This window comes from Bombus huntii, chromosome 4 (assembly GCF_024542735.1).
Source record: "Bombus huntii isolate Logan2020A chromosome 4, iyBomHunt1.1, whole genome shotgun sequence".
NCBI lineage: Eukaryota > Metazoa > Arthropoda > Insecta > Hymenoptera > Apidae > Bombus > Bombus huntii.
Window position 1 is genome coordinate 19,149,739 of NC_066241.1, and position 21,844 is coordinate 19,171,582.

Here is a 21,844-nt window from a genome sequence, read left to right on the forward strand (position 1 = left end):
TTCGTTGCAAGATAAAATCCATATCGTCCTCCTGCTGCTGACCTTTTTCCACGTCCCACACTGATTTGCTATCGAAGGAACCTGAAATTATACCTTTTGTCCTTTTCTGATCCAGTCATGATAAATTATCATTTTCTTCCTGAATCTAGCTATTCATTTAAAATATTGCGCGGTAAATACTTTTATTGGCGAGGAACATTTATAACCATTAAGAAAATAGACGGTGGCCAATAGGAATACTAGATTCTATTACATATATTGCAAAATCGATAATCAAATATTTAATCCATAAATATTCATTTCAAAAGGTCCAATAATTATATACAGTTATATGTAATATTAAAACTTTTTAATAGATTGTGTCATATTATCATTGTAATTATTAATTAAAGGCAATAATATATATCATAATTATTAATTTCTGATTATTAGCATTGCGCTGATGCATTGGCTAATTATTTTATGTAATTGTATAAAAAACATTTAAACAAAATCCATTTTTTATTCTGTTAAAATGTATACTTTCAATATTACTGATTATAGTTATTTTTTTGCAAATGTAATTTCATCAAATGTTTCATGACTAATACAATGTTCAGATAGTATATAATTTTGGAAAACATTGGAATGATATAAATTTAAATTTTCTACTGAGTAGTTTTGAGTTTGCGTAGTAAAATTATCAAATAGTCTTCCAAACTTTTTATTAAGCGTACAAGAGAAAAACAAAAATTACTAGGATTTAAATGACATTATTGGAAGATATATCATATATTCCTAAAAGTAACATCTACTTTAAAATCATTAAGTAGCAACTACATATATTGTGATATGACACGATTGTATATATTGGCATTATTAATAACGAGTAGAAAGATATTTCGATATATTTTTATTAAAATGGTTTCAGTTTCAAATATATTTTCTGTTTACAGTACGAAAATTTAGGACCAATAATATGAAAGGATTGAACAGAATGAAAATTGGTCTTTTTTAATCTTACTTCACAGTAGGTTAATTAATTTTGTGTTTAGCACGATGAAAAATAATCATTTTTTGTTAAATAGAATGTCTAAAGTCTTATGAGTAAAATAAATAAAGATCGAAAGTTTAATTGAAATTAATCCGCTAAAACAATTCTTAAAAATATATAAATTAACTACAAATTCAGTGCACACATATGTAAGTGAGGGCGCGATCAGTATTTTTCTGCGATACGAGTCCAAAATGTCAGACATCGATAAATGGATGGAACTTGCAAAAGAGTGCAAGTATCTTCCTGAAAATGACCTTAAGGTAAATAATATGTGAAAGATATTAATAATAATACTACCAATTTGTTATATTTTGTTAACATATATAACAAGACCTTAAACATACACTCATAGGTTACTTGAATCTCCTATATGTCTCTTAACAATAAAATTAATTTTGTTCAGAAACTTTGTGACATGGTATGTGACATATTATTAGAGGAATCTAATATTCAACCAGTATCTACTCCGGTAACAGTATGTGGAGATATTCACGGCCAGGTAAACTTTACAGTTTTATTCTAACCTCAACATGATATCGATATCTTCAGAGATAACGATAACTATTTCAACGATAAAGGTATGATTCTTTTATATAAATCGGTTTTTATGATTGTTTATTTTCTTTTAGTTTTACGATCTAGAAGAATTATTTCGTAATGGAGGCGCTGTGCCAGAAACAAATTATATATTTATGGGAGATTTTGTAGATAGAGGGTATTATAGCGTAGAAACATTTACTCGCCTACTCACACTTAAAGCTAAATGGTCTGATAGAATAACATTACTTCGAGGAAATCACGAATCCAGACAAATCACTCATGTCTATGGTTTTTATGGTTAGTATATATTATGTTATAAAAATGTGATGTATTTATTGTAATATAACATCTAAAAGATTATTTGATAGTAACTCATTACTCTGCATGTTTGATAATTATGATAATTAGATCTATTATATTCTATGCAGATGAATGTCAAAACAAATATGGCAATGCGAATGCATGGAAATACTGTTGTAAGGTGTTCGACTTACTTGCAGTTGCTGCCGTTAGTATTTGTAAATAATAAATAAATTTAATATTGTGTTATGATGTTTAATAAAAACGTGGATATTTTTATTTAGTTAATTGATGAACAAGTACTTTGTGTACATGGTGGATTGTCTCCAGCCATTAAAACATTAGATCAAATTAGAACGATTGAAAGAAATCAAGAAATTCCGCATAAAGGTATTTTTACTGTTTTTTAATATGTTACGTTATATTATACTTGAATACATTTCGATTTCTGTTTTAGGTGCTTTTTGTGATTTGGTTTGGTCCGATCCAGAAGATGTTGAATCATGGACTATTAGTCCACGTGGAGCAGGTTGGTTATTTGGAAGTAAAGTAACATATGAATTTATGGAAATCAACGATCTTAAACTTATTTGTAGAGCTCATCAATTGGTTCATGAAGGTATATATTGTTACACAAATTATACGTATTTATTTATGCGTAAAATGCACACAAAAGAACTTTATGATTATATTTCATATATTTCTGTCTTATTTACAGGTTATAGGTACATGTTTAATGATAAGCTTGTAACAGTATGGTCAGCTCCAAATTATTGTTATCGTTGTGGTAACGTAGCTAGTATTTTACAGTTTACAACTGTCGATCAAAGAAACCCAGTGCTATTTCAGGCAGTGCCTGATTCTGAAAGAGTAATTCCACCTTTAACTATTACACCATACTTTTTGTGATCTAATCTAGTGTTCCATTTGTTTGGATGCAGAAAGGTGGTATCTGCGTCTAGACGTTACGGAATTACATGACTGTTTCTTCATGTTGACGGACACAGGCTGATACTTTGACGGAGCATCAAATTTTGAAGTATTATTTAGAATTTTAATTAAAAAAATTTTGTTTATGTTTTTATACTTAAATGTTATTTGGAGAACAGGATTGTCGTGTGATTACTTATTCAAGGAATGATTTTACACAGTTTTTAGGAAATTTATCCATTTTTGTATATTAAGAAATTAACTTTTATATATAATTGCGCCTGCCATTGCATCAGCCTGATTCTCCTAGTTTGAAAAATGTTTCGCATTGAAATGTGAACACTATGGTCTAGACGCTTTTGCTGTCTACTGTGGACATTCTAGAGCATTCGTATCTCAGAGCAGTATTGTGAATGTACCGTTCTAAAGGCTAAGAGCTTTAAAATAAGTTATGAACACAAACAACAGCAGGTTCAGTAATGTATGAACGAATAAATGAGAAACCATTTAAACATTCCGAAGTGGGAGAGTCTCTGAGTATAGTGAATGCTTCATTGATATTATGATCGTTGTGCGTAGAATTCAGGTTTATTAAAGCGTGAGCATATATACTACTGTTAAGGTCTTCCTGAGTATGTAATTGATCTGTTTCTGATTTAGACATTGTGTACGCTGTGTGCAATTCTTTTTATTCTAGATGCGCAATCAGTGTTCTTAGCAACATAAAGTCGGCGGTTCTGCCGAGGTACAAATAGTATGTAGCAGTAGCCAAAGATTTCCTGCCCAGGTAAGGAAATTGAGTAGAAAAATTGTATTATATAATAGAAGTTTTCTTATTATTTTTATGCACATGACAATTTTATATTTCATTCCCTTTTTTCCTTTTACGGGTTCAAAATACTATTTGCAAAATATCTTAAAAAGTACTGAAATTTTTTCATAATATCGGCCTTTTTAACTATGTTCTACTTTTATGTGTACAGAGCAATAGTTTGAATATTATTATATTCTCAGAATCTTTGTACAGTTTTCACATTATATGCCAAATCGCTGTCGTACTGAATAATTATAATAGCTAGACTGTCATAAGTTCATTAATGTAGGGAGCAACTTTTAAGAACCAAGACCCTTAGCAATGTGCCTCTAAATTAATAAGCGTTTGTGTAATATAATGATACGATATTGATACATAATCAATGGAACGCACCGGCCATTGCGTATCATAAGCCTGAATTCTGACCATCGATTTACTAGCTCATGATATTCCCTAACCGATCACAGACCCGACAATTATGGCATTGGCATTGGCACTGGTTGTCAAGTTGAAACTACTCTATTTTGAGTTTTGTGATATAGTTCAAGCGAGGCATGTGAAAATTGCATCGATGTTTGTAACGATTTTCCATGTCGGATCGTTTGAAAATGTTTTGAAGACTTGTTATTTCAAAAAAAAAATGAAAAAAAAATAAAAATAGTCAACTTTTGAACAGTGCCTTCAGAACTATAACACGACGGTCTACTAGAAGTAAATACTGACGGATAATCATAGACGAACTAGGACGGATCATATAAATAACAGAGAGCTTAACAAAGGCGTGTGTAAGGAATTCTCTTCACTTTTTTATATTCCAGAAAATATCATTAACAATTACTTTATCATATTTCGATCTTTATTATTATCTCGTAAGATATTTCGGCGTCCAATTCGATGATTGCTTTACACGATACTTTTTACATTTTACAATATTATCGATAAAAAATACGATTTATATATATATATATAATATATCCAGATTGTTACAATATGCAATTATACGATTTTACATTAATCACTGCTTTGTATTTACATTATTGATATTATATTAGATAGATCATTACACAAGGCAAGACACGGAGTTTACGTTACAAACTCGATCTGTCGGTTTTGCAGCCTCTATTATTATCGTAAAACGGTGGTGATGCATGAGAATGCCTACGTAGTACGGGGATATCCTAGGAATCATAAAAGTATTAGCTTCTGTGTCTACTTAGGTATTCACAGCAGTCACCTTTGAAATGCCTCTGTCTGTGATCGCTTTAATCTTATCGAAGTGTCCAAGCGCTTGCGGCGATTTACATCGGTAAGCTCACAGGAATAAAGACAATGACATTAAATAATGAGACTACTTTAGCTTAATAAACGTTTTGTGCAGGAGCTTGAACACTGCGCATAATTCTTAAAGATCTCACAGGTAGACAACATTTTAACGATCATGTACCTTGAAAGTATAGATTTTGTTATGTTAATGTAATGAAACGTCTGTAATAAAAATGCGCAAAAATTGCAACTGACATTATCAATAATACTCCCGTTATTATTGTGATAAGTAAAGTACAAATATATACATATAACACGCATACACATATACGTATACATACATATATATACCGTGAAATGATAAAGGGAGAAACTATCGTATGTAGGTATGGGTATAGAATAATAAAGATATCACCAAATTTGTTCATCTTTAATTAGTTTATTTACTTGTAATAATATTATTTTCATCGTATATATAATAATTCTATTTATTCCTTACTATTTATATATAATAATATAGTGTATTTATGTTCATTATGTATAATATATTATCTACATTTATATAATCCCTATGAAAGGCATCTCCAAACAGACTTCAGATTTACTTTTTTTTTTAAAATATCTTATTTATTCATAAAAATACAGGGGGTTTACGCGTCACCTGTGAAGTCTAGCCTGTTTTGCCCAGAACCGATAGCTTCCGATTTATTGGTCGGATGAACATCATTATATTATATCTTACAATACTTAATCCTTGCGGTAACAATGAATTTATTCTTATGATTATCAACTTCATCTATATACACATCTTTATGAAAACAAATGTGATAATTTTTTTGCCCGACTATAAATCTGCAAGCGCGTCCGTATTATACTTCTCGTTGTACTTCGTCGTATTTCGTGTATAATCGCATTATTAATAATCATCATTTATCATTTGTTACTCAGTAAAATGATAACAGATTGAACGAATTTTAGAGTTCATTGCACGAAGGACGCAATGTAGTAAAAAAATGCAACGAATAAGCTAAGTTGGTATTTAATGAAATTGTTTGCTAACGGTAAAAAATAAAATATGTAAATTTTTGTATTAAACTTATTATACAAACATATTCTCTTTTACATCGACTAGAGTATTTAATTAAGTATTTGATTTTGACAAAAGATTATATGTAGATTTTCAGTCTGTTTAATTATGCATTATTCTTTAAGTATTTGCTTTTAAAAAGAAAAATTCCAACTACACATATAAATTCTATATTTGAGACAATAAGTAAAGTTCTTACCAAATTGTTAAATTGCATATTATAATAAAATGTCGATGTGCAACTATTTTGAACAATTCGTGCAAAAAATTGTAAAATGTAATGTGCATATAAAATACAAGAAATGCGTGAATGATATTTGAATCGTTCCTAATAAAATAATATTCATTAAAAAAATACATTCATGCGCGATATAAAGCTCGAAATCGTTATCAAATCAGGTGTAAAAATTCGAAAAATGCTAGATGGAGCAATTTCGCGAATGTTTACGTTCATCAACGAGAAATTGTATTTCGCGCGCGAAAGTTGGTAAAAAAATGATTAGCAGCAGTATAGCATCCGGTTCCTGGCAAAGCAGCAATTCACACGGTGCCCAAATCTCAGTTACAAAAGGAATAGTCGAAGGTAAACGAGATGATAAAAATGTACTTCCTAAACGTAGGTAGAAATTGGTAACTTTGACTCACTCATTGAAAAAGTATTTCCTCTTGCCAGTCTGGCATTCGTGTTTTCTTTTTGCCCGTCGTTTTTGGGTTAACGTTTGCATTTCGCGCTTCTTTGCTTATACCGTGACAAGCAGCATACTTCAGTGTTAACCAATCCGTTCGAAGTAATGGTGCAGGTTTGAAAGTTTCGTCGTTTTAACAAGAAAATAACAAACTGACATTTTTAGGAGATCCAGAGATCAGTAAATTGAGGGCCAAGGGAAATATTTCGATGAATGAAATATATAAGAACGTCTTAATCTGACAATATAAATATGAACGTTGTTTCAATATCACATCAATGCTTAACAATTTTGATGCCGTGGTTTGTAGCTCAAATGTACATTGTACATAGGCAAATTGTATCAGATGTTATATATATTTCCCCATACATATATATAGCAATATATATATAATGTAATTATCATATATATATATTACATTATATATATATGGGGCAATATATGTAACATCTGAAATAATTTGCCTATGACGATAATATATCGTAATATATATATTTTTATATATTTATATATATATATTTTATATATTTATATATATATATTTATATATATATTTATATATATATTTATATATATATTTATATATATATATATATATATTAGGGCAATGAATTATGACGATAATATATATTAATAATATATATATATATATATATTAGCGTCATGACTCATCGCCCCAAAAGAAATACACACAACTCGGCAAAACTCGGTGTCGCATACATATCCTGCATAGCATAATTTTAATCAGGCTCAATCGTACGGCTGGCACAGGATTAGAAACGCTGTTGCACCGCTTGACACTATATAAGAGCAGGTATAACACGGAATTATACAAAGAGACAGGACTAGTACTTTCAACGTAGTTATTATTAAACCTTTCGTACAATATGTACAAAGTTAAACCCACAAACGAGAGGCATATGTATTTTTTATATTTTTAAATTTCATCTTTTTTTCTTTTACTTTTGCTCAATAGACTCTCACTCGCACTTAAATATTAAAGGTTGGGCATGATAATACTCGCGGGTAGTATAATGCCCTAAGTCTTGCTGATCCAACGTATAGCTCTCCCGTAAGCAGCTGCTGTACTCCCAGACATCGGTGCACATTTCTTTTTATACAATATACATATTTATATTTATATTTATATTTATATTCATATTTATATTTATATTTATAATTTATATTTATATTTATATTTATATTTATATTTATATTTATATTTATATACTTATATTTATATTTATATACTTATATTTATATTTATATACTTATATATAATGTAATATAATAGACAGTCCAACTCGGTGCGTTTTTCTCTTAACGCGGCGTTCTTTTTTCCTCGCCGTTCTTTAACATCTGTTTCGATGCTGTATGTACATGCTAACAATAAATAGGAGGCGACAAGAAAAGAGTTCTCCGCGGGAAGTACATTATCTTTACTAGCTAACGGGAATAAAAAAAGGAAACAGAATTGGTTGATGGGCAGGGTTATAGGAACATAAGGGTGAACAGTCGCGGTTTGGTGGATCAACTCGAGGGAACGGGCAGGGAAGAGGAAGGAACGAGGAGCGTAAAAAATGTCTACGAAGGTAGGAGACAAAAGAAAGAGAGCAAAAGGAACAAATGTATCGGTCTAAATGCTAACACGATTGCTTCCTTTCTTCGTATTGCACTATACTAAACGGTAACTTCAAAGTAAATTTTCGCGTGTAAACGTGAGGAAATTACGAGGGATTTATGTTTTCGAAGAAAAAGTAAAAGAAAAAAGAAACACGCGTTAGCCAATATCATGTCAAATATTCTCTTAACGTAATTTAGCGAGCTTGTTTTCTTTTTCTCTTCGTTCTTCTATCTTGCTTGTTTTTTTTCTTTCTATTACTCGCGGTTGCGACCTTATCGACCGTCCAATTGAACACAGAACAAGTGTACGATGATGTCCGGGGAATACAGGAACCGTTACCCCCAGTTCCTTAACCGCAAATAATATACATTGTTTACCGTATGAAGTATCCCATCATTAGTTAAGTCTTATAGTATGGACAAGTATCCCTAGGCTAGTAGGCCCAAGGTCTGTGTGTATAGTTCTCGTGTTGATTTTTTTTTTCGTACATGCGCTCGCGATCACGAGTCCGCCGAAATTGTCTCAAGATGTGGAAAAGGCATCAAGGTTGACGAAAGTAGAGAAAGTTCCCCGCGAAAGCTTCGGTGGAATTTGCTTTGAGCAGAATATTCGCTTTGTAATTTGTAGTATAGGAAAATAAGAGGAAGAGAAAATTAAGGATCAGGGAATGAAGATAAATGCAACACGACCGAAGGCATCCAAAGACACGACAACGGACCTTCGGGATCAAAGAAAGGGGAATTCGATTTCATCGTACTCGTGATCGTGTGCGTAGCGGTAATTAGCGCGTGTTTACAATAACTTCTATGGAGGCAAGATGAAACAATCACGTTGTGATAGAACATGCGCTAATTAATCATTACATGCGTATACAAGGAGCATTATTCATCATTTTTTCTTTTTCTTTTCCAAGACACGAACAAGACGTTTCGACTGGCGTCAGCCACCGGTTTGTTTCCTACCGTTATTTCCATTTTCTACAACTGGTTTTGCTATCTTAAATAATTGAGCCAATCTGAAGAACCAGGTATTTCTGAGTCACAAGGAAACCGAATATCACACGTGTCCGCGACACATAAATATGTATTATACATATGTATATGCATATGTATATCTACATTTGCCAAAGTGGGGAACAATTTTCCATAAATCCGATAAAAGCTCACGCGAGAAGAAAAAGGTATACTCGAACTTTTATTACTCTATTACCTTTTTTTGTTCGCTACGAATATAAGCTTCCTCGTAATAAAGAAATACCAAGTCTTTTGCTAGTCACATTTTCCATTCGTTTATGCATTTTACCTTCTCTTTTTCTCCTTTTTCTTTCTTGTATATAATACTATGAAATTATCGCAGTCATTTTAACGAGGAATTATAAAAAACAATCTTTTGTCACGAATCAATGGGGAACGCTTGGTAACAAGAAACGAAGCGCGCGCGCTCACGCGCACAGGTTCGAACGATCAGATCCTTGCAAGGATTTTCAATAGAAAAAATATCACTTCGATATACGGCAGGCTACGAATTCATTAGAACTATATAAAAAACGTTTAAAAAGTTTGTCTTACGTATCGAAAATCAGTATCAGTTCGAAGAACATCCGTTACAAAAATTTTGCAAAATATTTGCAAGTCATCGAATCGAACTTTATTTAAAAGTCGTCGAGAATCTCGCGGAAGCGTCTCGTTTGTGAGAAGAATTTCGTCTACGCGACACTTCCCTCTTTTCGTAAGCTCTAGAATCGCGTGATCTCGTGATCCGAGAAAAGTGGAGGATCGGATCGTTCGAAGGACGAGTAAAAAATCGACCGGTGAATGATGCACGATATTACACGCGTAAAGATTTACGTCGATGACGATAAAATGTAAATTAACAAAACTGTGAATATATATATATATATGTATATATGTATATATAATATAGTCTTCTGTGTTGCGCGCTTGGACCATGATTCGGAGCGGTGAATGACGACAAGAACGACAATAACAACGAGGACGATTTACGAGTCAATAAGTCTGTAGTCTAGAGTCTAGCCAGATTTCCATCCAAATGTGTTCAACGTCGGGAATATTTTCCTTCGTATAATTGAAGGGTACCATTGAGTAGACGTCAAATTGGTCTCTGCATCACTTTATGCAAATAACATCAGTTTTTCTGTTTTTCGATTCAACAGTTACGAAAAAATCGTCATCGTTTTTACAAACATCCATTCAGCCAGTCCTTCTAGTAATGACGACGGCCGTGTTTCCTGTATCTTCTCTTAATTAGAATGATAATTGAAATATCACACTTACGTCTGCAACGTCGTTTAGTTTAAGGGTAGGATCACGTGGATACATAGACGAGAGTATTTAAGTATTTATAGGCGTTTAGAGTTATTTTGTTATCGAGAATGCGTACTCGTTTGGCTGTGATATTGTAATTATTATGCTCGCGTGTAAAGATACATAGATACGCGGCGATCGATTCGTTCACTGATCGATTGTTTTGCGTTTGTGCTGTTGCTGGTGACTTGTCGTCGATTATCATCATCACCATTATCATCGTCATCATCATCATCGTTATTATTATGATCACCATTATCATCAACATCGGTCGATTGATCTTTCGGTCGTTTTAATGGTAGTCTGCTATTTAGTTTGATAGTGGTGGAGAGTAATAGTAACAGTAGCAGTAGTAGTAGCAGCAATAGTAGTAGGTGGTAGTAGGTGGCCTACAGTGAGCGTACGTAACGAGAGTTTTATTATCGATCGGATTATGCAACGTGAACACACAATGACGTAGTTGCGCGGTACTGCGTACAGAAATATATTATTATAGTCTTTCAGTTTCGATAAAAAAGTTCAGTTCCCTCCTCGATTGATTTCCCATCTCGAGGTGGCGCGCTTCCTCACTCTCCCTCTCTTTCTCTCCCGCTCTTTCGCTCTCTTTCGAACTCATTTTATTCTTTCATTAATTTGCTTTTTTATTTCTTATCTAAAACACACTCTCTCTCTCTCCTCCTCCGTATCCTTTGCGTCTCTTTTTTTTCAAATCTTCTCGTTTTTCTATAGTTTTTGTTCTTTCTTGTTTTTTTCCTTCTAACGCTTTTGTCTGTTTTATCACGCTTTTCGCAGGTTCCTCGTTCTCTTCTCGACTTTCTTCGTTTTGTACAACGCAACGAACACACAGATTTATATTATTTATATTATTTATATATATACTTTTTTTATATAATTATTATACACACGCAAACAAAGCCTTTCCCTTTTCCCTTTTCCTATAAGTCTCTCCCGTTTGCTTTTGTTTGTTTGTTCGATTCTATTTTCATATATATACATATATACATACAATATAATCTTTCGCGTGTATATATATGTATATATTTATATGTATAGTATGTATATAGGTATTCAGCTTCGTTTATCGTCAGTTTGTTTTTTATTTACTATCTTTGAATTGTTGAGTTCAATAGGAAAGGAACGTAGAACATTTTACTCTCAAGTAGAAGAGCTGCCGCTGATTGTACCTGGAATGCAGGAAGAAAACAGGATCGACTTAGATTGTAGGTACTGTTTTAACTCGTCTCTCACGAAAACATTTATAAATACGGTCGTACTATCATGGATACTCTATTGCTTGAATCTTTCTCTACCATCGATCATACAAATTGTGCATATTTTCATATTTCTATTTATTTACTTCTTTTATCTACTTTATTCTATTTTTTTTGTTCTTCTGTACTTTACGCTACACACCCATCTGGTCAAGTGAAAATCTAAACGATTCTAGGGGAAATTTTTTTATGGCTGACTTACTTCGGGCAATCTGACGAGAAGATCATGAAATCGATTCGGCTGTTGAGGCGCGCTGTGTTCGACAAAACTCCGTAGACAGCTCATGTACCGTTCTTGTAGATGTTCTAATTCCATAGTACCTCCACGTGCTAAGAGAGGACAAATACAAGAGAAACAATCGTGAACATGTGCTGATAGCGATTTATATAGGGTGATAAAAACAAAGGTTCAGAAGTCTAAGGATGGATAGATTTACTAAACGTAAGGAAAGTTTTCGAAAGATTCTCAAAGATTGTATATTCACTTTTCGATTCGTTTGTTAAGATTTTCTTTCTTCATTTGCTGAGCACTATTATATTTTTATCTTTGAAGTCCTGAATTTTATTTTTCACTATAATTATAACTATTCGATCGTTAGTAAATTTTAATTCCTTCAGTAATTCGCGATGTCTTTCTAAAATTTATTCGACGATTATCAATCCTTCCTTGAGTATCATTTTGCTTTCAAATTTGTTGAGAATATATCAAGTAATATAAAGAATATAAATATATCGTTACTTATGTTCAGATGGCTGGTAAATGTATTCCGTATGGAGAATGCAGGTACTTTTCTTTCGATTTAAAACTGTTCGAATAATTACGAGCTGTACTCTATACATATGGCATGTAAAGCAAATGAAAAATATGCAAAAATTAGCATCCTATACCGTGTTTACACGCAAACTTACATTTTGCTTCGCCAATTGCAGCATTAGCAAAAAGGATGCATTTCTTTATATCTTAAGTATCTCGATAAAATAAAAAAGAAAAGAAGAAAAGAAAAAACAGGCATGTACGGTATTTGTGCATTTTTAAATGATTTATCTGATGAGAATACTTACCTTGCGAGAGCATGGTGATTACTTTCAGGCAGACGTATTCTTCCATTCGTAATCTCACCCTCCTGAACATTAATGTGACGTATGTAATTTTTTCCACCATGAGCCCTACGTCTTGCTGTAATTGGTCCATGGTTATCGGTCGGCCCATCATGTTCGTTAGGCACGTTTGCAACGTATACATATTGTTTGAAACCTGTGCACGAATACATTTATTTAATCTAATTCAAACGATACACGTTTGATTAATACAGTGTCACAATTCCTTTTTATATTTTTCAAAGTAGAAAGTTTCTTCGTTTCTCAAATAAATCTTCCTATGATCTCCTCGTGTTTAAATATAGAAAGTACTGCTTGAATTCACGAATGTCCGTACAGAACCATATCTGTCTGGCTAAGATTTATGCAACCAATTACGATTCTATTAAGGATCGTATTTATCCGATACTATTTGCAATAAAAAGCGTACTCTACATTACTCTTTGAACAGAAATGCCCGACCCGTGGGCTACAGGTGTGTACTATCGGTTCACGTCATGAAATAAATCTGCTGTACTGTATTCGTTGGTTAAAGTGAAAGTTCTTTATCTGTGAATCTCTACTAAATCGAGGAGTAGTAGATTTAAATGCAACGAAGGATAGAAAAGTAATTACTTCTTGCATAAAATCCGCTCCCATCACGTCGCTTCCGACGTTGGAGAACTTGTGCTGACCATGTATCGCTTGATAAGCGGAAGTGGTCAGCACCAGGATCTCATGCCACTTGTGGGTGAGCAACGTCGTGTGAACTTCGACCGGTAGCTCAAGGTAAAACGGTAACCTTTTGGTCCACTGCACCAACTTGTACACTATGCTGTCCCCTATCTGACACAGCTTGTCGCTTAAGTTTGATTTATGGTCCAGTAGCTCGTCCAAGTTCTGGAATATAAAAAAGGAGGTACACGTGCGAACAGAGACACACCGTTTGTGTTGAAATTTTATTCGTTCGAATAGGAAAAGTATAGAACCCTAGAGAATGTGCAGCACGAATGGTAATGGAACAGTTTAAAAACTATGAAGTAGATAAACGCACCCTTAACGTGGCAATGTCTTGGAACTCGTCGCAATCTATTAGAGACTGGATCATAGCAACGGTTGCATCGAAAGGAAAAGACCGATCCCTCGAACTGCTTACTGTGTTGTCTAACCTCTGCCTTAAGTGTACCACCTTAAACACAAAAAATTTTTCTCTTAAACTATTTGAATTTGTTAAAATTTATCGTTTCTGAGTGTTATACTGCTACTACTCCGGCATGACGATTTATGGGAGGATTAAGGAATATAGGATTATGTAGGACTTATCACATAACTTGAAAACTAATTATATATGTACAAATCTGAAGATTATTAGATAGATGAAATTTAAAAAATACGATTAATTTTCAATTTCTTAATGGAGTTTGTTAATCATTTATTTCGATGCTCGTACAAAAGATGCTAACGTTTAAAGCACTCTCGTATAAAAATTACAATTATTTTTACGCTGATTGCAAGAAATATATTTGTTACTGCGAGAAATTGAGCGAATGACTTAAAATTTTAGGAACTCCAATCATTAATGGATTGTTAATTGAACTAACGACAAAAAATAATATAAAAAACTAAAAACAGATTTAGATATGAAATGTGCCGCTTTTGTATTGAATTTTTCAATTCCATATACATATGTATGTACTATCTTACATCGTACACATACTTTATTTCGAGCGTATCGGTTGGAACCAGTGGAAATAAAGTTGCTGAATATTCCGATATATCCAGTGTCGAGATGGCAGGATCTACGATGGTCGCACTTTGATAATTTCAATCTGTCAGTGGACGAATCGTGGGGTCGTGCTTTCTACGTAAATCTGATCTGGCCTTTCATTGACCTTTCGATTCTCGAGATCGGTATTTCTGAAGTATATACGGTTAGGGAGAGCAGTCTGAGGTCCCCGGTGACACTTTCGGAGAAAGCTGCGATCCCCGTTTTTGCTCGGCTTTATCTTTAAGTTACGTGCATATTGACGAACGTCACGCAGCCGTGGGACACGCGTTCTCGTTGCTGACGGCGATCTCGCGGCGGAGATGGAGGGACGAAGGTGTTGGAGGAGGAAGAGAAGGAGGTAGGGTGAGGTCAGTGTCCCTTGTGCAGACTTTCACGAGTTACGAAACCGGCGCGCGGCGGAGAACTGCCCGTCCTTGGCACCGGCTGTCGCTGATTTTCTATTGTCCCTACCTCCGAGTCGTCGTCATCTTGATGCGATGTCGATAACGACTGACGCCTCTCCTTCGATGTATACATATTATATACGCGCAATCCTTACCAAACATCGTGAATTCCGTTTTTTATTCGTTTCGCGACTATTTCGTAATCGCGCGTTAGCGATCTGACACGATCAAATAATTCTATCATTTGTTTATAGGTAAGTTTTGTGAAGTTGTGAGACTAATCAACTGTAACTGGTGATATTAAGGCGGGATCCTGTTGCAATTAAGGAACATGAATATTCGTCCGTTGACCATTTCAAAGTCAGAAGATATCCACCGTATCGCACAAATGATCATGACAGTATGTAGTGTCAATTTTCTAGGACGGTGAATTCATCCTTCTTACAAATTCTACTTCTCGCAATCAGAAGCTTCTAGAAAAAGCTCTGGTAAACTCCATGGACAATATCGTTCTCGCACTGTCGCATTTCTTGGCAAAGATCTGGAATCTTGTTTCTGGAGAAACACGTTAATCCGAATCTTTATGCATCTCGAAACTCTCCATTCTTCCAACGCGGGAGGAGAACTTTTGAAATTCATGAGAATCCATACGCTGCATCGTGGCGAGTGTGCAACGATTCGCCTGGAGATGGAAAGTGACCTCCTTAATCGTATTCCATCCACAAGGCAATATTTATCCGGTTCGGGAGTCATCGATTTCACTTTTGGCAATGGCCTCTACCGGACTTACTGTTCCCGGTAATTCTTCTCGTTGTTTGCATACCTCACCTGGTCTGTAAACGTAACACAGCGTCATTCGAATATTCTCGATAGTTGATTGCGCACCAAGCTACGTTACGTATGTATGTATTATACTCTTGTCGCATAAATGGTCCCCGACAACGTTCGTCAACGCGTGAGCTTTCACGCGACGAATTAAAACGATCTGATTATCACGGTTCGTTTCGATGCTGTATATTACGCGAACGGCACAGAATATTGATAAGCATCCACGATCCACCGTTACAATCGCGTCATTTCAATGAAGTTCGATCATTACTGACCAACGATGAGTCGCGCAGTTCTACTTCGAACGAGCGTTCATCATCTAGAGGATTAATTTCGGTTGCGAAGGTTTAGCTCGTCGAACCACGCGAAATGGTTGGTGCAGCTCGAACCTCTAATAGGAAACACTTTCACGACGTAAAAGATAGTACTATGTTTAGACGAGCACGAAAAGGCATGTGAGACGGCGACGACCAACCAAGTACTCGGCTTGCTGGTATCTATCGGCTTTCGTAATGTGGGAAACCTTGAGGCTTGCGCAAGCAAAGTCGTAAGAAAGTGAAATTGCAATATGGAGTTCATTCATTTCAGGATCGTTCTCGAAAATGGTCGAAATCCGTCGAAATCCGTCGAATTGATTAATTTTTCCCACTTACTTGTTCCTCTGCTTATTTTATTATTCGTGCTTTCCAGCGTTCTTTTTTACATTTTTTCATATCTTTTATCGTTAACTTGACGTATCGAGATGTCAGCTCTTGATTATTTCATATGTTTAAGGTTTCTTAACCAGATACATTTTTATAAGATTGATCATTTTTAATCAATTCCCGACAATTTCAAAGATCAGGAAAATAGAATGATCGTCACGCAAACGTAAAACATGCAACATAATCTATATTTTTTAGCGTTTCTTTGTAACTTGTTACTATTTTCTCAATTTTTTCTTCGAAACAGCAAAACACTATTTCAATTTCTTGCAATAATAAATATATTTCTTTGCGTAAAATTGATCAATTGATCGGAAAATGGACACACCTCACGTATATTATACACCGATTTCTGGGTTTTTGTATTATTAACTAGCTCACTTGTTCTAACGTCTTCCCATTACCTTTTAGACTGTATCATATGGTCTTGTAAACAGAAAAATTGTAAATGGCGCATATCATACCTATTTAATTTCCTTCGAAAATTTGTTACAAGATTGTTAATGGTTTTTTCGATCATTGAAATGTGGTGAAAGCGAAGAGGAACAAATATTTAACCATACTATTCGCGATAATTCTGTAATCGTTCACATATTTATTTCCTGTATGACTTCAACCTCAATCCAGGAGCCGTGTAGTCATTGCGCAGAATTCATCGACTGACTAACGTTCCTCAAATGATTGTTTTAAACGCGCACATAGCCGCCTCCTCACGATCTCGAAACCAAAGTTACTGATGCCGTAACCTAGCCAATACCATTTTTGCGCGATCTCGTGATTCATTCCTGGATTCATTTCTGGAGGAAAGGTCGCGAGGATTTGAAATTTCACCGTTGTTTCCGATATGTGGAAGATCGAGTTGATCCGATTAATACGATATCATCGTGTTTTCCTGGTGTTTAATCGCGTTGAAACCGATCGAGAACGTGCTGAATTGGATGAAAGAAATCCCCATGAGCGAGAAAGATCGCGTTGGCGCATGTGATCCGATCGCGTGCAGCTGCTTCGAAAGTGAAAGTGAAGATACCTTCAGGACGTTCTCATCAACGGTGCATTCTCTCGACGAAGATCAACTTTTGTCGACCCGTGCTCGATTTCTAACGAGCCGTCTCGAATAAATCATTCGAAATCGTGTTACGGTTGCACGGACGACGTTGATCTATACGCGTTCGCGGAGTGTTCGTTAAGACGCGAACAGAGGAAAAAACATTTCACACGTATATGTTGGTTGGTTTGTTAGATAATCGATCTAATGGAGAGCTGATAGAGAAATCCCATGGAATCTTTCTTAGACGTTATACCTAGCGCGCTTCCATGAGTTATCATGCAGAAAGATCGCGTGGAATCGAATACGTTGCGTCACGTTGCTTACGAAGAGATGTTCAAAGGAACCGGGAAAGAAGTGGAAGTTACCGTGCTGGATGGACGCTTAACCTTTTTCGCTGCCTTCCTGTTGTTAACAAAATTTCTCAGCTTTGGTGAAAACACGAGAGAGTGAAAAAGAAGAACATTATGCTTATGTATTAATCAATATTTCTCAATATTTTTCAATTTCATAAGATTAATAGATAACTTTTAAGTTGAATTTTACGACAGAGCTTTTCTTAAAACATTAATAGCCTTCTGATTTATTAAAACGAGAGCAGTTGGGTCATAAAAATTCTCGTGCTTTCGCTCATTGTTGCCGATTTAATCCTACCGTATCTAGAGTCTACAAAACATTATCTGCCAATGGAATGTCGTTCATGCGTCATTGGACAAGATAGCTACTACATATCTCTTCGCTAGATCGTGAGGACCTTCGTTTAAAAGTTAGGGATTATAGTAAAAAATCAAGGCAGAAGAAGAACGGTGTAAAAGTGCAGAACATGACGTGAACTCACTTCGGAGGGGTTGGTGAGCGCTGTCTTCAGGATCGTCCCATTAACAAGGTGTCCCGAATGCGCGGGGTGACTTGAGTGACTGGTGGTAGATTGCGAGTTGAGCGGGTCGCCCGACGAAATCTTGTGATGATGAAGAAAACCACCAGCTAGCTGGACATGTTGCTGTTGGCTATGGTGAGCGACTGCGGCTACAGCCATGTGTTTGTCAAGCATCGTCGAACCCATGGTGCTTTTGCTACCACCAAGGGATCCCGACCCGTTAACACCGCCAACATTACCGCCGCTACTTATGCCACCCATGCTTCCGCCCACTCCACTTGTTTTGTTACTTTTCTTGTGCTTTTTGTACTTCACCTATGGAAGGAAAGAGGGCGGAATAAAATTAATCATTTACCTTGGAAAACAATACAACGATCGACATGTAGTTGTTGAGTGCGTGAATATATCTTAGATTAAGGATCAGTTTCTCATTCTTGTATTCACATGTACATCGTCAACAAAAAGTTAGGGAGCATTAGTGTTTTTAAAAACTTTTCGTATGTTTTTCGCTCTTGAAAAGATAATTTTATTGAATAATGTTTTAATTATTTGATATCTTTATTTTATGGTGTTAATAATTATCGAAGATATCAAGTTAATACTAACCTTGTAAAGGTTATATACAGCACCAGAATTTCTTCCTCCAGGCATTCGATCTTCTCGAACGGCCTGAAGGACCATACCCTGTTCAATGCACTTTTTGAAACGACAGTACTGACACCTGTTTCTTTGGGCCTTCGTAATTTCGCAACCACCTTCTGCCACGCACGTGTACACTCGCCTATTTTGCACAGTTCTTTTGAAGAAACCCTTACACCTGCACACACATAATTTCATGCTCTTTCACATTGCACATTCATAAGAAGATTTCATAAGAACTTTCCAGAGATTTCAGTATAAGAACTTATGTTTACTATAACAAATTATTGTTATCCGTGGTTCAGTACATTGTAAACGAATTAGACGATAGAAATCTGCTCTATTTTCAAGATGTAGATTATATCGTGATTATCTCCAGTGAAACATTATGTACAACTTCATAAAACAAGGCTGACATTACAGTATTGAATTCATTTTTGGCGATACAGGTTCGTTTATTTCAAATCTTTTTACGTAGCTTATTATTAAAAATAAATACTTGTCCTGTTCCAAACAGTCATATTCTTTTTTGAAACACGGATCTTTTAGTTAGCGTGAAGTGTAGAGCAGACAGAGTGGAAGGCATTTTACAATTAGTCATCAAGGATTTTCTATCCAACGAATAAAGTTTCAAAGTTTTCCTTGCTCCTCAGGGGAGGATCTCGGTTCTAGAAACCGATTAAAGATTCATACTTGGAGAATTATAGCTACACTGGGATGCGCAGAGAAATTGGTCGTCGACTTTTCTCAACTAATTTGTCGGATTTGTCGGATATGGCGATAGACATTGAATGCACAGGCATGAAAGCAAGTAACGATACCCTGTACTACCTTAGGGATTAATCAACCGTGTTGCAGGATATATTAGAATGGGTAGTACCTTGAAGCCTTGAGGTGCACTTGAAGAGACCGAGTGTCGTCGTATCACGAAAGGGGAAATAATGAAAAACTTGGTGATATAATATCTACAGGAGGATATCTATCTATATACATTATTGAAGCGTAACATGGTAACCTCGCAGATTCTGGAAACAATATATTTCTCTGTTCTCAACGTTGAAACATAGGTAGTATTTAGCACCATCTAAAGGTTAGAGTTCGCCGCGAGGTATCGTGACTAGTGTAGTCTTAACTTTCCGTATATAGCTTCGTTTGATTATCTGTAATTAAGCGGATCGTCCGAATCTTTGACTCGTAACGCGTCGCCGCTATGGCATTCCAGACCAAGCTGTTCGAGATATACAACGGGATCAGTTTTGCAGATGACTAATTTGATTATCACACTTTGACCTCATCGTGCTTGAGTGCATCGCCAGCGATATCTCAAAGAATTTACTCGTCGTTTACTCTAGTCTCTTTCGGGAGACAATCTTTGTTCTCTATTTACGAAATAGCGAAACAAAGATATTTTTGGAACTTTTTGGTATTAATACATGTACAAGTAATACAAGTTGTTCTTAATATTTTTAACAACGAGAGAAGATATATTTGCATTTTAAATTCTGTTTTATAATTTACTGTTCGTTGATGCATTTGACAGATTTTATAAGCAACTTTTTTTTCAATTAATAACTTATTCGAGTTTCCAATAAATTGAACGAGTAAAAGAACTTTATCTCCGTACATCATCTCCACATACTATGAATACAATTCTACTGAATTTGATTTCATTCCTCGTATTTGCAAGTTGATTTATTTTCCATTAAGATAACCATGTTTAGATAATTGCTACTTGTCAAAAGATTCTCTAAGTCGTAACTAATCAATTTCCATCGATATTTTCAAATCGATTCGAGTTTTCTAAATGATTTCGAAAAAAAATTAACATGTGTCAAGCAAACAAGTATCATCGTCCAGAAACCATTAAACGCTAATTGTCTGCTACAAATAGTTGTTACTCTATTATCTAATGCATCGTTAAAAGAGAGAAGAACGTTACACCACTCACCCTTCACACGTGATGATGCCGTAGTGCAAACCAGTAGCCTTGTCCTCGCAAATCATACATATCATAGGTGTTTCGTCTTCCTCGTGTTCTTGAGGTGGCATCGGTGGTGCAGGTGGAGCGACTGATATCGACTGCGATGCCGTCTCGGACTTGACGACTCCCCCGTTTCTCTCCCACGTTTGACCGGACCCGGAAGCCGTCAAGTTGAGCGCTTGCATCTGTTGCGCGGCCGGTAATTGTGTCATATCGCCAGCCCATAACCTCTCCATATTGAGTGGTGGACCGGAAGAATAGGAAACGGAGGATGGTTTGCCCCTGGACTCCTGTCCGAGATTTAAAAGTAGCTGGGCAGCCGACTCTTCTGAGGAGGAACAGGATGCCGCCGCGGCCGTTGCCGTCCACGAAGCCGCTGGCGGTGGTACGGGGTCCAATGGTGGCGCGGACCATATCATCGTCCGAACGCCACCGATTTCACCCATGATCACAGTGGGAGGTGGTCTTGGGGGCGCTGGCGTGGGCCTTTGTGCCGGTGGTTTCATCGTTTCGCCTGAAATAAAATATGTCGTATTACGATTAAAATCTTATTCTGAATTTCTACTCCATCAACTGAGCAAGATTGAATGAGGTGCTACGTTAATAGAACGTGCTTAATGTATTAGACTCGGATTAAATGACAAGT

At 35.5% G+C, this 21,844-nt stretch overlaps 2 protein-coding genes across 6 annotated transcripts in view; one reads left to right on the forward strand and one right to left on the reverse strand.

Annotated features, from left to right (window-relative positions):
* The first annotated feature begins 824 nt into the window (after window positions 1-824).
* LOC126864942 (serine/threonine-protein phosphatase 6 catalytic subunit) lies at window positions 825-5,133 on the forward strand. Its single transcript, XM_050616880.1, has 7 exons — window positions 825-1,296; window positions 1,440-1,535; window positions 1,666-1,873; window positions 2,005-2,084; window positions 2,161-2,266; window positions 2,334-2,495; window positions 2,595-5,133. Exons 1-7 carry the CDS (start codon window positions 1,228-1,230, stop codon window positions 2,783-2,785), a joined length of 912 nt encoding a protein of 303 aa, XP_050472837.1. The 5' UTR covers window positions 825-1,227; the 3' UTR covers window positions 2,786-5,133.
* A 2,220-nt stretch (window positions 5,134-7,353) lies between these two features.
* LOC126864951 (hormone receptor 4-like) overlaps window positions 7,354-21,844 on the reverse strand; it is a 148,640-nt gene continuing 134,149 nt past the window's right edge. For all 5 annotated transcript variants that reach the window (XM_050616893.1, XM_050616891.1, XM_050616894.1 and 2 more), the window contains 8 exons: window positions 21,166-21,712; window positions 19,185-19,395; window positions 18,540-18,893; window positions 14,007-14,141; window positions 13,589-13,852; window positions 12,938-13,130; window positions 12,078-12,205; window positions 7,354-11,788 (listed from right to left, as the gene is read on the reverse strand). In XM_050616893.1, coding sequence (XP_050472850.1) covers window positions 11,708-11,788; window positions 12,078-12,205; window positions 12,938-13,130; window positions 13,589-13,852; window positions 14,007-14,141; window positions 18,540-18,893; window positions 19,185-19,395; window positions 21,166-21,712 — 1,913 coding nt within the window. In that variant the 3' untranslated portion in view covers window positions 7,354-11,707. The remainder of the gene's footprint in view (window positions 11,789-12,077; window positions 12,206-12,937; window positions 13,131-13,588; window positions 13,853-14,006; window positions 14,142-18,539; window positions 18,894-19,184; window positions 19,396-21,165; window positions 21,713-21,844) is intronic.